Raw genomic sequence first — 12965 nt, forward strand, 5'->3', positions numbered from 1 at the left:
TGCTACCGTCACCACCATATATTACCAATACTTTTCCATCACCCCAAACAGAAATTCTGCACCATTTAAGCATTAACTCCCCATTCTCTATCCTGACCCCTGGCAACCTGTATTCTAGTCTATGACTATGAATTTGCTTATTCTGGTTTATGTCACTGCACTCACACAGTATTTGTCCTTTTGTGCTTGGCTTGTTTCACTCAACATGTTGACAAATGAGTAATGCTCCACTTTTTATGTATACCACATTTTGTTTATCCGTTGCTGGATGCTTGGGTTGCTTCCATCTTTTGTCAATTGTATATAAAGCCACAATGAACACTGGTGTCAGAATACCTGTTTGTGTCCATACTTTCAGTACATTTGCCCATTTTTTAATTGAATTTTGTTTCTGTTTTCTTATTACTGAGTTTTGAGAGTTCATTATATATTCTGGATACAAGCCCTTTATCAAATACTTTGCCAGGGTGTATTACTACACATTTTTAGATTTGTTAGTGAAAGATAATGAAAATTATTTTACTCAGAAAAACTTTTTGCAGTGTCAAAGTATGATCAGCCAAGGAAATAAGAAGCCACAGTGTAGAAAAGAAAAAGAAGAGAAGGTTGAAAAGAAAACCAACAACAGTGAGAGCAAAGAAAATCGCGAAACAAAATTAGATGGTCCTGGTGAAAATGTCAGTGAAGATGAAGCTCAGTCAAGTAGTCAACGGAAGAGAGGTCAGTTTATCTTGTATTTTTGTTCCAATTTTAATTTTCCTTAGAAAGTTGTAGTGAAGAATTATATTTAATCGTTTGATCCCTGGCAGTAACCAATGAGTATTTTGGATTTCTTTGGGATAAAACATCTGCCGTGGTAACAGATTTGCTTTTGTCACATTTCTAAACTATTGGCTTTCCTTTTTGCATTTGTCTTGTATTCTATATGCAAGAAAATGGAATGAATTTCCACTTAAAGAGATGATTGTAGGTATAATCTTGGAAAGTTGTATGATAATTATTCTTTTAAATCTGCTTTGGAACCGCTGTTTTTTTCCAGAAAGTTCTGGGAAAATAAAATAAATTTTCTAAGAAAAGGGAGAAAAGTTTTGCATGTTTTTCTCATATTTCCCTCTTAACACTTGCAGGAGAAAAAGATCTTCATCCCTTTATATTTTCTTTTCTGAACTTTCACGTGTCTAGGGATAGAATATAATTTCTCCACTTTATAAAAAGCTTATTTTCATTCCATGTTCTGAGCCTAGGCAGAAGTGTCTTCAGGGGCCTGTAGGCAGAAAAGAGCTTTAATCTGTCAAGACGTCAGTGGCTGAAGCAGGGCGAGCTGTGGGGAAAGTTCATGAAATCTGTTTGTAGAGCTAGGCAAGGTCAGATTAATGTTTTGCTTTGGTAACTTGGATTCTGTGCTTTATTTTAAGTGACATATTTTTGTTGTTGTTGTTAATTTCTTTTTTTTTTTATTAAATTCAGTTTTATTGAAATACATTCACACACCATACAATCATCCATGATATATAATCCACTGTCCACAGTATGATAACATAGTTATGTGTTCATCACCACAATCTGTCTCTGAAAATTTTCCTTACATCAGAAAGAACCAGAACCAGAATAAAAAATAAAAGTGAAAAAAAACACCCAAATCATCCCCCCATCCCACCCCATTTGTCCTTTAGTTTTTATCCCCATTCCTCCACTCATCCATACACTAGATAAAGGGGGTGTGATCCACAAGGTCTTCACAATCACACTGTCACCCCTTGTAATCTACATTATTATATAATTGTCTTCAGGAGTCCAGACTGCTGGGTTGGAGTTTGGTAGTTTCAGGTATTTACTTCTAGCTATTCCAATACATTAAAGCCTAAGAGGTGTTATCTATATAGTGCATAAGAATGTCCACCAGAGTGACGTCTCGACTCCATTTGGAATCTCTCAGCCACTGAAACTATTTCGTCTCATTTTGCATCCCCCTTTTGGTCAAGAAGATACTCTTAGTCCCATGATGCCGGGTCCACATTCATCCCCGGGAATCATACTCTGCGTTGCCAGGGAGATTTACATCCCTGGGAGTCGGGTCCCATGTAGGCGGGAGGGCAACGAGTTCACCTGTCGAGATGGCTCAGTTAGAGAGAGAGAGGGCCACATCTGAGCAACAAAGAGGTACTCAGGGGGAGACTCTTAGGCACCATTACATACAAGTTTAGACTCTCCTTTGTGGTAATGAGCTTCATAAGGGCAAGTCCCATGCTCGAGGGCTCAGCACATCAAACCGCCAGTCCCAATGTTTGTGACAACATATGCTAGGGGATCAGCATCTCAGAGTTTAGAGATAGGCCTTACACTTCAGGGATAGAGTTAACTGCTGTAAGAGCTTACAATCTAGGGACTATTACAATTATTGTGTCCACGTTAGGCTATGTTCTAAGATTCAATTCTGAGTTTACACATTGTAGTTAGTAAGTGACATATTTTAAGTGACATACTTTATGCTTTGGGAAGCCACAGAAGCATTGTAATTCATGGAGGTGATATGGTATGGGAGGAGACATTTAATGGTGCAGTAGTTGCCAGGCAGTTTCTTTAATAATGGAAATAACACACTTACTGAGTGCTTACTTGAATGGTTTTTTGCTATTGTTTTGTTTTTAAATGAATATCTAACCCTTACCTGCAGAGTAAGCAGGGAATCACTTGATATAGTGAGCCAAGGCAATTTAATTCCTCAAAAGTGGAAGCAACAGGATAAAGTTTCTTATTTATTGACACTTTATCACCTCCCTCTCTTTCCTGTTTCTTAGATGCATAAGTAGCCTTTTTGGCCATCTGGACTTCATACAGACAGATTGTCATCCTGCTTTAAAATTTGTTCTTCCTGCTAGTTGCTTCAATTAAAATTGACCAATACTAAAAGCCAGGTGTTTTGTAGTTAGAGTAATTCATATAATCACAAATTGACTCCTAGAACACACTTTTTTGTTTTCAAAGGATATCAGGGAATCTCACTGATAGAATTTATACTAGAGGCTTTAAAAAGTTTTTAGATTTTTTCATGTTTGTTTACCTTGGTAGTTTTTTCTATGCCCATGAATCTTTTGTTTTGGTAGAGAATATAGATCGGGCGCAGAAGACTGAACATTTTGAAATCTTGACTACTGAATCCATGAGTAGGCGATTATTTTGCATTTTAGAAGTTAATTTTCCTATTTTTTGTACAGCTGTCTTTTCAGAATTTGGCTATAGTACAATTGGTTATCTTGTCATTTAGTTATCAAGAAAAGTTAAATTCTCTATCTCTTGTATTAAGAAACTAGGAAAAGATATCATAATTGTAAAAAATCTGTCAAATGCAATTAGACAAATTTCATGCTTAAATTTATCCTTTTAACATTTTGAGAAACCTCATTCTGTAATAGTAATGCTGGACAAATATTTTTGATAGTGATCTGAAACTAAAAGTGTTTTGAATCCTAAGCCTGTCTTTCCAATGTGTACAGGATAATGTCTTATCTGGCATACTTCATACTGAGGCTTAAGAATCAAGAATTAATCAATAATGTATACATGCGTTATTTTCTAAGGACTTCTCAGTATTAAATAGAAGATGATCATTTTACTTAAGCAAAAGAAATCCAATGAGATCACTGGCTTTTCTCTTGATTTTAAAAGTGCTGTTTGCACATGTAAGTTTATTAAGGAGAAATGTGAGAAAAGAGATTCTTTTGGTACTCTACGGATAATCCCTTTGAGGACAGATGAACGGTTTTTCATTACTTAATTAAAATTCAGAGGGTTTTCAGAATTGTAAGGTTTTAATCAAAATTGTGCGCTGTCATTAAAATATTTCAATTTTTTTCCTTCAAGCTAATAAGCACAAATGGATACCACTCCACTTAGATGATGTAAGACCAGATAGCCAAGAGAGACCAGGATCCCGGAACAGCTCAAGATGTCAACTTGAAACAAATAAATTGGCACATAACAATAGGCGAAATGACCCAAGAAGTAAGTTATATTCCAAGAGAAGAATGATTAAAGAAAGAACTTAGTCTTAATGCTTATTATTTTTTTTTGATAACTGTGTAGTATAAACCACTTGAGTAAGCAGCAGGCATTATACCCCTTTAACACTAAATACTTTCAGAGTATATTTCATAAGAACAAATGATCTTAGCAGTTAACAAAATAGGAAACTACGTATTAGTACCATGCATATTTTCCCAATAATGTCCTTAAAGGTATTTTCCCCCCTTTGCTGGGATCACACATTACTTTCAGTTGTTTTTTAATCTCTTTAGTCTCCATTAATCTGGAACAGTTCTTCTGCCTTTCTTCATGACATTGACGTTTTTGAAGACTAAAGGAGTTAGTTACGTGGTAGATATCCCTCACTTTGGGTTTTCTGATGTTTGTTCATGATTAGATTTCAGTTATGAACTTCTGGCAGAAATATTACAAAGATTTTCTTACTACATCACTTGGGAGTGCACAGGATCTTGTTTTGTTCTGATATTGATGATATTAACTTTGTTAATTTGGTTACTGTTGTACTCTGGATTTCTTTACTGTAAAGATACTCTTTTCCCCCATGTAATTAATAAGTAATTTGTGGGGAGAGACTTTGAGACTATGTAATCTACTTCTATCATTGTTTAGGTTGATTCTCACATTGTCCCAGATTTTGACTGGTGGGAGTCTCTTCTGAGTGGTTTCTGAATTCTTTTTACAAAAAATCAAATTAGCCAAGGTATAATTTACATATATTAGAATGCACTCACATTATCACCACTACCCCTTGCCAGTAATCTCCTTTCAGACACCATAGATTAGATTTGCTTTTTCTGGAATTTCATACAGTATGTACTCTTGTGTCTCCTTTTTATGAGCATAATGTTCTCAGATTCATAATTATTCCTTCTATTAGTACTTTTATTTTATTGATCAGTAGTATTCTGTTGAATGGATATGCTGTACTCCTTTATCCATTCACCTGTTGGTGGATGTTGGGCTTGTTTCCAGTTTTTGGCTATTGGGAAAAATGCTGCTATGGACATTTGTATACAATTTTTGGTAGGCATATGTTTTAGTTTCCTTGGTAAATAGAAATAGATTGATAGGTCTTGGTAAGTGTATATTTAGCTTTATCAGAAATGGCCAAACTGTTCTTGAAATTAGTTGTACCATTGCATTCTTATCAGCAGTGTTTATCGTTCCAGTTCCCACATATCTTTGCCGGCATTAGTATTGTCAGCTTTTTTAATTTTAGCTATTTTAATTTAATGGTTCTCATATCACTGTAGTATTAAAATACTTTTTAATCAGTAACAATTTCCTTTTCCTCCTCACCTCCACCCTTCACCTCCATGTTTTTTTCCTCTGCTATTTGTTGGGTGGGATTTCCCAAATTTTGGATCTGGGTGATTGTCTTGTTATGGTACCATTTAACATCTTCCTTTTGACTTCTTTTTCTACCTAACTGGTAAGAAGAGCTAAGACTTGATTAGGTTCAGGTTATTTTTGGGGGGCATGAAGGTAGGAATACTTCATAGTGTGTTTATTTCCTAATATATCATAGCAGGAGCAATAAATGTCTTGTCCTTTCAGTTGTTTTAAGACTGAGTTTGGTGTCAGAGCCAGAACTCGGCAGATAGGAATGTCAGTATTAGCGCATATAGCAACTGTTAAAAAAGCTGAAAAAGAGTACAGACTTCAATTAGATATATGAATGAAGCAGATCCGGTTAGAACTAGAGCAAATTGGGCCAAAGGGTAAAGGACGGTAGTGACTGTGTTTTAAAACTTCGACTTCCATGTGAAACCAAGGGACGAGATGTTTAGTTGATGCAGGGTCTATATTTCCTAAGTCATACAGTTTGTTCAAATACCATAATTATAGGGAACTTCAAATAGGAAGTGAGACCTGGTAGGTTTGTACAGGTTAGTGTGAAATAGCACACATCCCAAAGTAATTTGGGCAGAGAATAAGAATATATTTGCAGGCGCCCCCTGAGGAGCTGGTGGAAGATGAAAAGGTGTTGGGCTTCCTCACCTGGTTTGTTGTTGATGTTCTCACAAACATAGAGGACTGGTGGTTTGGTGTGCTGAGCCCTCTATCACGAAACTTGCCCTTATGAAGCTCATTACTGCAAAGGAGAGGCTAAACCTGCTTGTAGTTCTGCCTGAGAATCTCCTCCTGTGTACCTCTTTGTTGCTCAAATGTGGCCCTCTCTCTCTAGCTAAGCCAACTTGGCAGGTGAACTCACTGCCCTCCCTGTATGTGGGATCTGACTCCTAGGGGTGTAAATCTCTGGCAACGCAGGATATGACTCCTGGGGATCCATCTGGACCCTACATCTTGGGATTGAGAACATCTTCTTGACCAAAACAGGGATATGAAATGAAACAAAATAAAGTTTCAGTGGTTGAGAGATTCCAAATGGAGTCCAGAGGTCACTCTGGTGGGCACTCTTCTTCTTTTTCTTTTTTTTTTTTTTTAAATTTTATTTTGAAATAAATTCAGACTTACCAGGAACAGTTGCAAAAACAATACAAACCCCATACACAACTCCAGCATACCCCAACCATCCTCCCCCGATACCCCGATCTACCAACTTTAACGTCCTGTCACACCACCATTTCTTTCTTTCCTTCCCTCCCTCCCTATCTATCATCCATCATCTATTGTTCTGTTTTCTGAACTTATGAGAGCAAGCTGCACACATCCTTGAACAAACATTATAATTCACATCTACATTTCCCGTGAACAAGAACATTCTTTTATGCTGTCCCATTAAATGCAGCTAAGAAGTTCAAGAAATTCAACATTGATACAAAAGCTTACATTCTATACTTCCTTTTTTTTTTTCTTATGTCCCAACTGTGTCCCTTTGAGCCTCCTGTTCTCCATCCTCAGATCCCATCAAGGATCATCCTTGGCATTTAATTGTCATCTATTTAGACTGACTTTTTTTTTTTTTTTTCACTTGTGGAAAGGTATATACAGCCTAAATCTTCCCATTCCAACCCCTCCCTAGCATCCCGTTAGTGGGATTAATCACATTTAGAATGTTGCAATGCTATCACCTTCCCACCATCCATTACTAGAAATTTCCCTTCACCCCAAACAGAAACCCTATACTCATTTTTTAACTCCCCATTGCACCTTCCCCCACTTCTCATAACCCATACTCTGCTTTTCATCTTTATGGTCATATTCTCTGATACTGTGTGTTTACCGTGGGGTTTAAATTTAACCTCTTATATCTATAATGATCTTGTTCTTTGATACCAACTTAACTTCAGTAGGACACATAAACTATGTTCCTGTACTCCTCCATTCCCCCACCTTTGTGTAGTTCTTGTCAAAAATTACATATTTTACTTTGAGTCCAAAACCACTTATTTATCATTACAGTTTATGTATTTTATATCCTGTAGGAAGTAAATAGTGGAGTTACAAATCAAAAATACAGTCGTATTGGAATTTTATTTACCATGTGATCTTTACTGGAATTCCTTATTTCTTCATGTGGTTTCAGTCAATTGTTTAGTGTCCCTTACTTTCAGCCTGCTCAGCTTCCTTTAGCATTTCTTATAGGCCTGATCTACTGGTGATGAAATCCCTCAGCTTTTGATTATCCAGAAATGTTTTCATCTCCCCCTCATTTTTACCCTCCAGCTTTTTGTGAATTCTCCAAGTCTCTGATGGCTATTGACTTCTATTTGTATTGCATTGTGGTCAGAGATTTTAAAATTTATTGAGGCTTGTTTTATGTCCCAGCATACTGTCCATTCTGGAGAAAAATCTGTGATCACTAGAGAAGAATGTGTGTCCTGGTGACCTGGGATGTAATGTTCTGTATATGTCTGTTAAATTTCTCTCTCTCTCTCTCTCCTTTCTTTGTTTCTCTGTTGGTAGGGCTCGCTTTAGTAGCTGAAGTAGGGCAGGTCTTTTATTAGCAAAATCTCTCAGCATTTGTTTGTCTGTGAAAAATTTAAGCTCTCCTTCAAGTTTGAAGGAGAGTTTTGCTGGATAAAGTATTCTTGGTTGGAAATTTTTCTCTCTCAGGATTTTAAATATGTCATGATGTCATGCCACTGCCTTCTCACCTCCACAGTGGCCAATTAGTAGTCAATACTTAGTCTTATGTTGTTTCCTTTGTATGTGGTGAATTGCTTTTCTCTTGCTGCTTTCAGAACTTGCTCCTTCTCTTTAGTATTTGACAGTCTGATCAGAATATGTCTTGGAGTGGGTTTATTTGGATTTATTCTGTTTGGAGTTCTCTGGGCATTTATGCTTTGTGTATTTATTTTGTGTAGAAGATTTGGGAAGTTTTCCCCAACAGTTTCTTTGAATAGTCTTTCTAGACCTTTACCATTCTCTTCCCCTTCTGGGACACCAATGAGTCTTAAATTTGGGCATTTTATTTTATCTGTCATATCCCTGAGATCCATTTCAATTTTTTTAACATTTTTTCCCATTGTTTCTTTTGTTCTTTCATTTTCCGTTCTGTGGTCGTTGAGGATGCTGAGTCGTTGTTCAGCTTCCTTTAATCTTGTATTATGAGTATCCAGAGTCTTTTTAATTTGGCCAACACTTCTTTATGCTCTTCTAGGGTCTTCTTTATGTCCTTTGTGTCCTGTGCCATGCTCTTATTCTTTGATTGTAGTCCTTTGATTAATTGTGCCAAGTATTCTGTCTCTTCTGATCTTTTGATTTGGGTGTTTGGGGTTGGATTATCCATATCATCTGGTTTTACCATATTGTTTAAGATTTTTTGTTTTTGGCCTCTTGGCATTTGCTTTACTTGATAAGGTTCTTTCAGATTATTAAAAATAGCAATCTCTAATTTGTCAGATCTACAGCTTAGTGGTGTACACTTTCTCTAATCAGCAGATGGTGTCCGCGAGTCACCTGTTCCCCTCAAGTCAGTTCTCCCCAACTTTGTCTTTGTGATGTGTGGGGACCTGATTCTTGTGCAGTTCAATTGGTGCATTAAGTTTTGGTGTGTTGTTGGTGCTGTCTGCCCTGAATGTGAGGTGTGTGTCTGGGTAGTTAGGGAGGCAGGGCAGCTTTAATAATCAAACTTCCCACATGTTTCCGGAGATTTAGGGCTGTTGCAAGAGTCTAAGTCTTCATTTCAGTCTTGCCACAGATTGTCTCTGCTGCTGACCCACAAGTCCTTGGTATTGGTGTAGGGTTCCTGGGATTTCCGAGCAGGTCCCCCTTCTCAGCTGTGTTCTTCCAGGACCTCTGCCGAGGGAAGGTTGTGCCACGTCACAAGTGCGCACCAACCCTCTAGGGAAGTCCTGGGCCGCCAGGCTGTGCAGGGGCATTCCCAGTCTGATGTAAAGATGGTTGAATGGGGCGTGTTAATTTCCCCCTTTTTGCACAGCTCCGCTTTCCCAGCTCCGGGACAGTTAGCTGTGGGTGTGCTAAAGGCCACTGTCCACCGCCGATATTGTGGCATGTGTGCGGTGGTGTGGGAAACATTCCCTGTCACTCTGGGTTTCTTGGCGCGGCTCTGGGCCTGGCCCAGTGCAGGAGTGTCCCCAGCCCGCCAGGGAGATGGCTGAAAGGGGTGCTGTTTCTTTCTCCTTTTGGCTCCCCTCTGCCCCCTGGCTCCGAAACAGTCAGCAGTGGGTGTGGGAAGGGGTATCCTCCATGCCAGACACTATGGACTATGGGAAGGGGTATCCTCCATGCCAGACACTAAGGCGTTGTTGGTACAGCCAGCTCCTACTGCGCTTTGCTGTGCGGTTCTCTCCGTCGTATCCGCAGCTGCTCCTGGGTTTTGTTTTGTTTTTTTTTTTAAAAGAACTAGTACGCCTCCGAATGCCAACCCATGGTTTCCCCACACCGCAGCACAGCCGCTGGACTTTCATCTGGCTCACTCATTCGTTTCAGAATGCAGACTCCCAGTTTCACCAAATGCACGGTTCCTGTGGATTTAGCAGACCTTGTGCAGCTGGTGCATCACTCGAACTGGTGTTCTAGGTCACTTTCAGGTTTTTATCTAGTATTTTTCACAGAGGTGTTTTTTTGCCCTGTCTCTCCTAGCCGCCATCTTAAGTTCCTCCTGGTGGGCACTCTTATGCACTATATAGATAACCCTTTTCAGGTTTTAATAGATTGAAATAGCTAGAAGTAAATACCTGAAACTACGAAATGGCAATCCGGTAGCCTTGACTCTTGAAGACGATTGTGTAGCAGTGTACCTTACAAGGGGTGACAGTCTGCTTGTGAAAGCCTTGTGGATCATACTCCCTTTAACCACTGTATGGATGGATGAGTAGAAAAATGGAGACAAAAACTGGGTGAAAAATAGGATGGGGGGATGATTTGGGTGTTCTTTTTTACATTTATTTTTTATTCTTGTTCTTGCTTTTTCTGGTATAAGGAAAATTTTCAAAAAATGGATTGGGTTGATGACTGCACAACTATATCATGGTACTGTAAACAGTTGATTATACACCATGGGTGATTGTATGATACGTGACTGTATCTCAATAAAACAATAAAAAAAAAGACTGAGTTCGGTTTAGGTGTTTTAGCCTGATCTATACACTGTAAAGTGTTCCATCAATCTTTCACTTAATGATTTTACTTTCATTGAACATTCCCCAGGTATATTCTATTAAGAGGGTGTTTGCACAGGGTTTGCAGAGGGGAGGAAGATAGTGTAAACAATAGGATGAGAGTATTTGATTTTGTAATTTTCTGCTGAAATCTGAGATGACATGAATGGATAACAAGGCCTAAGGAAGTTTTGAAAGCATAATATTACTATTTAAAAATTTCTGATTTTACTATGAAAAACTTTGAACTTAGAAAAAGTTAAAGGAATTGTGTAGTGTGTCTAGGCACCATCCGAATTTAGTAGTTTTCCTGTATTTCTTATATATGTCCATCTATCAACTGAATCATTTAAAAGTAACTTGAAGGTAATCATGACATTTCAGTGTTAGTGTCCTGAGAAAATGCATCATCAAAGAAAAACAGTAATTCTCTCAATACTATCTAAAATCCAGTCAGTAGTTACATTTTTCTCGAATGGATTTAAGATTATAAAATTTGTTTATAGGCAAAATAAAATTTTTGCTTTTTTTGTACCATTATTTCTTCAAATATATCATTTTCCTGTTTTATTCTAAAAGTATTGATTACTCAATTAAAAATTTTTAATTTAAATATTTAATTAAAAAAATATTGACTATAGAAATATAAAATATATATTTTATATATGACATATAAGATTATGACTCCTGGAAACTCAACTACCCATTGTAGGAAATGCATGTTATTATTACCTTTGAACTTACCTGTGTGCCATCCACAGTTTCATCTCATTGCCATACTTGGCAGAAAAAATGAAATGGGACATTTTAAATGTTTGCAAATTTTTTGAAGTTTTCATCTAGCAGGATACCATTTATATATTTTTTTTGGTATTTTTTTTCCCACTCAGTCTATAATTTTCTTGGATTCATACATGTTTGTTTTGTTGCTGTAATTCTTTTATTTCTGCTGAAGGGCATTTCACTACTTGGTAAAATCTATTCTATTATTGGTGGGCTTTTAGATTATCTTCAGGTTTTTGCAATTAAAGTGCTGATGTGAATATTTTTGTTCATTTTTTTCTAGTACACAATTCAAAAAGCTGTCTAGGGCAAGTTTTTTTCAGACTGCAGATTGCATCTTATCAGTGTGTTGTGACATCAGTATGACATGGGTCATTTATGATTTTTTTTTTTTAATTTTATTTTGAAATACTTTTAAAATTATAAGACAATTTACAAACTAATAATTTCCTTTTGAGCCTTTTTTTTACCTTTGTTAAATCCTTTCCAGGTTCATGTATTGGATTTAATTGTCATTGTCTCTTTAGTTGCCTTTTTTTTTTTTTTTTTAGTTGTGGGAACATATATGCAGCACAGACTTTGTGTTCTCAGTGTCTCAAGCATACCTTTCAGTGGGATTAATCACATTCATAATGTTGTGGTACCCTTACTACCCATCTTGCCACATAGAAACACTGTGCCCGTTATGCATTAACTCATTTCCCCTGCCCCCCTCCCATAACAACCTGTGCTCTAATTTCTATCTCTTAGAGCTTGCTTGTTCTCTGATATTGTCTTTGTAGTACCATTGGGCTTAAATTTAACATCCTAAATCTATAACAGTCTCATTTGCTTCGATACCAGTTTTAACTTCATTGGGTTCCCCCGTCCCCCCACCTTTATGTAATTCTTGTCACAAATTACAGGTTTATACTTTCTGAGTTCCAAACCACTGATTTATCGTTATAATTTATGCATTTGCATTTTAGATTCTATAGGAACTAAAAAGTGGAGTTATAAATCAAAAATAGTCCTGGCATTTTTATTTACCTATGTTGTTACCCTTACCAGAGATCTTTTATTTCTTCATGCAGCTTTGATCTGTCTATTGTTTTTTCCTTTCAGTCTGCACAGCTCTCTTCAGAATGTCGTGTAGGGCTGGACTAGTAGTGATGAACTCCTGTAGTGTTTTTTGGTTGGAATGTCTTAATCTCTTCCTCATTTTTTTTGTATGTATACATAATGTGATAACTTTCAAAGTATGATTCAACAAGTAGTTAGCAAATTTCAAAGAACATCATGGTTCACAGTTCCACAACTTCAGCTGTTTCCATTATTGTAAAATATATCATACATACAGAAAAGGTGTTAACTTTCAATGTATGGCTCAAGAAGCCGTTATATAGGTAATTTCAAAAATTGTTATGGGTTAGTTTCACAGTCTCAGTTCTTTCCCCATTAGGCAATATAAGGTATATACAGAAAGGTGACAACTTTCAAAGCACAGTTCAAGTAGCTGTAGAGCAAATTTCAAAGGTTGTTGTAAGTTACAGTTCTCTACCTCATTTTCTTTTAAATGCAATTTTATTGAGATATAGTCACATAACATATAATCCTTCGAAGTGTACA

The 12965-nt window shown here is 37.1% G+C and overlaps 1 protein-coding gene across 7 annotated transcripts in view; it reads left to right on the plus strand.

Moving 5' to 3' along the window:
• LARP1B (La ribonucleoprotein 1B) overlaps positions 1-12965 on the plus strand; it is a 221445-nt gene that overhangs the window by 8873 nt on the left and 199607 nt on the right. For 6 of the 7 annotated variants that reach the window (XR_005215957.1, XR_005215958.1, XM_037830640.1 and 3 more), the window contains exons 4-5: positions 543-720; positions 3862-4002. Coding sequence is in view for 5 of the 7 variants with exons in the window: in XM_037830640.1 (XP_037686568.1) it covers positions 543-720; positions 3862-4002 (319 nt within the window). In the remaining 2 variants the exon portion in view is untranslated. The remainder of the gene's footprint in view (positions 1-542; positions 721-3861; positions 4003-12965) is intronic. The other variant, XM_037830639.1, reaches the window with a different exon arrangement.

This window comes from Choloepus didactylus, chromosome 3 (genome assembly GCF_015220235.1).
Source record: "Choloepus didactylus isolate mChoDid1 chromosome 3, mChoDid1.pri, whole genome shotgun sequence".
Lineage (NCBI taxonomy): Eukaryota > Metazoa > Chordata > Mammalia > Pilosa > Megalonychidae > Choloepus > Choloepus didactylus.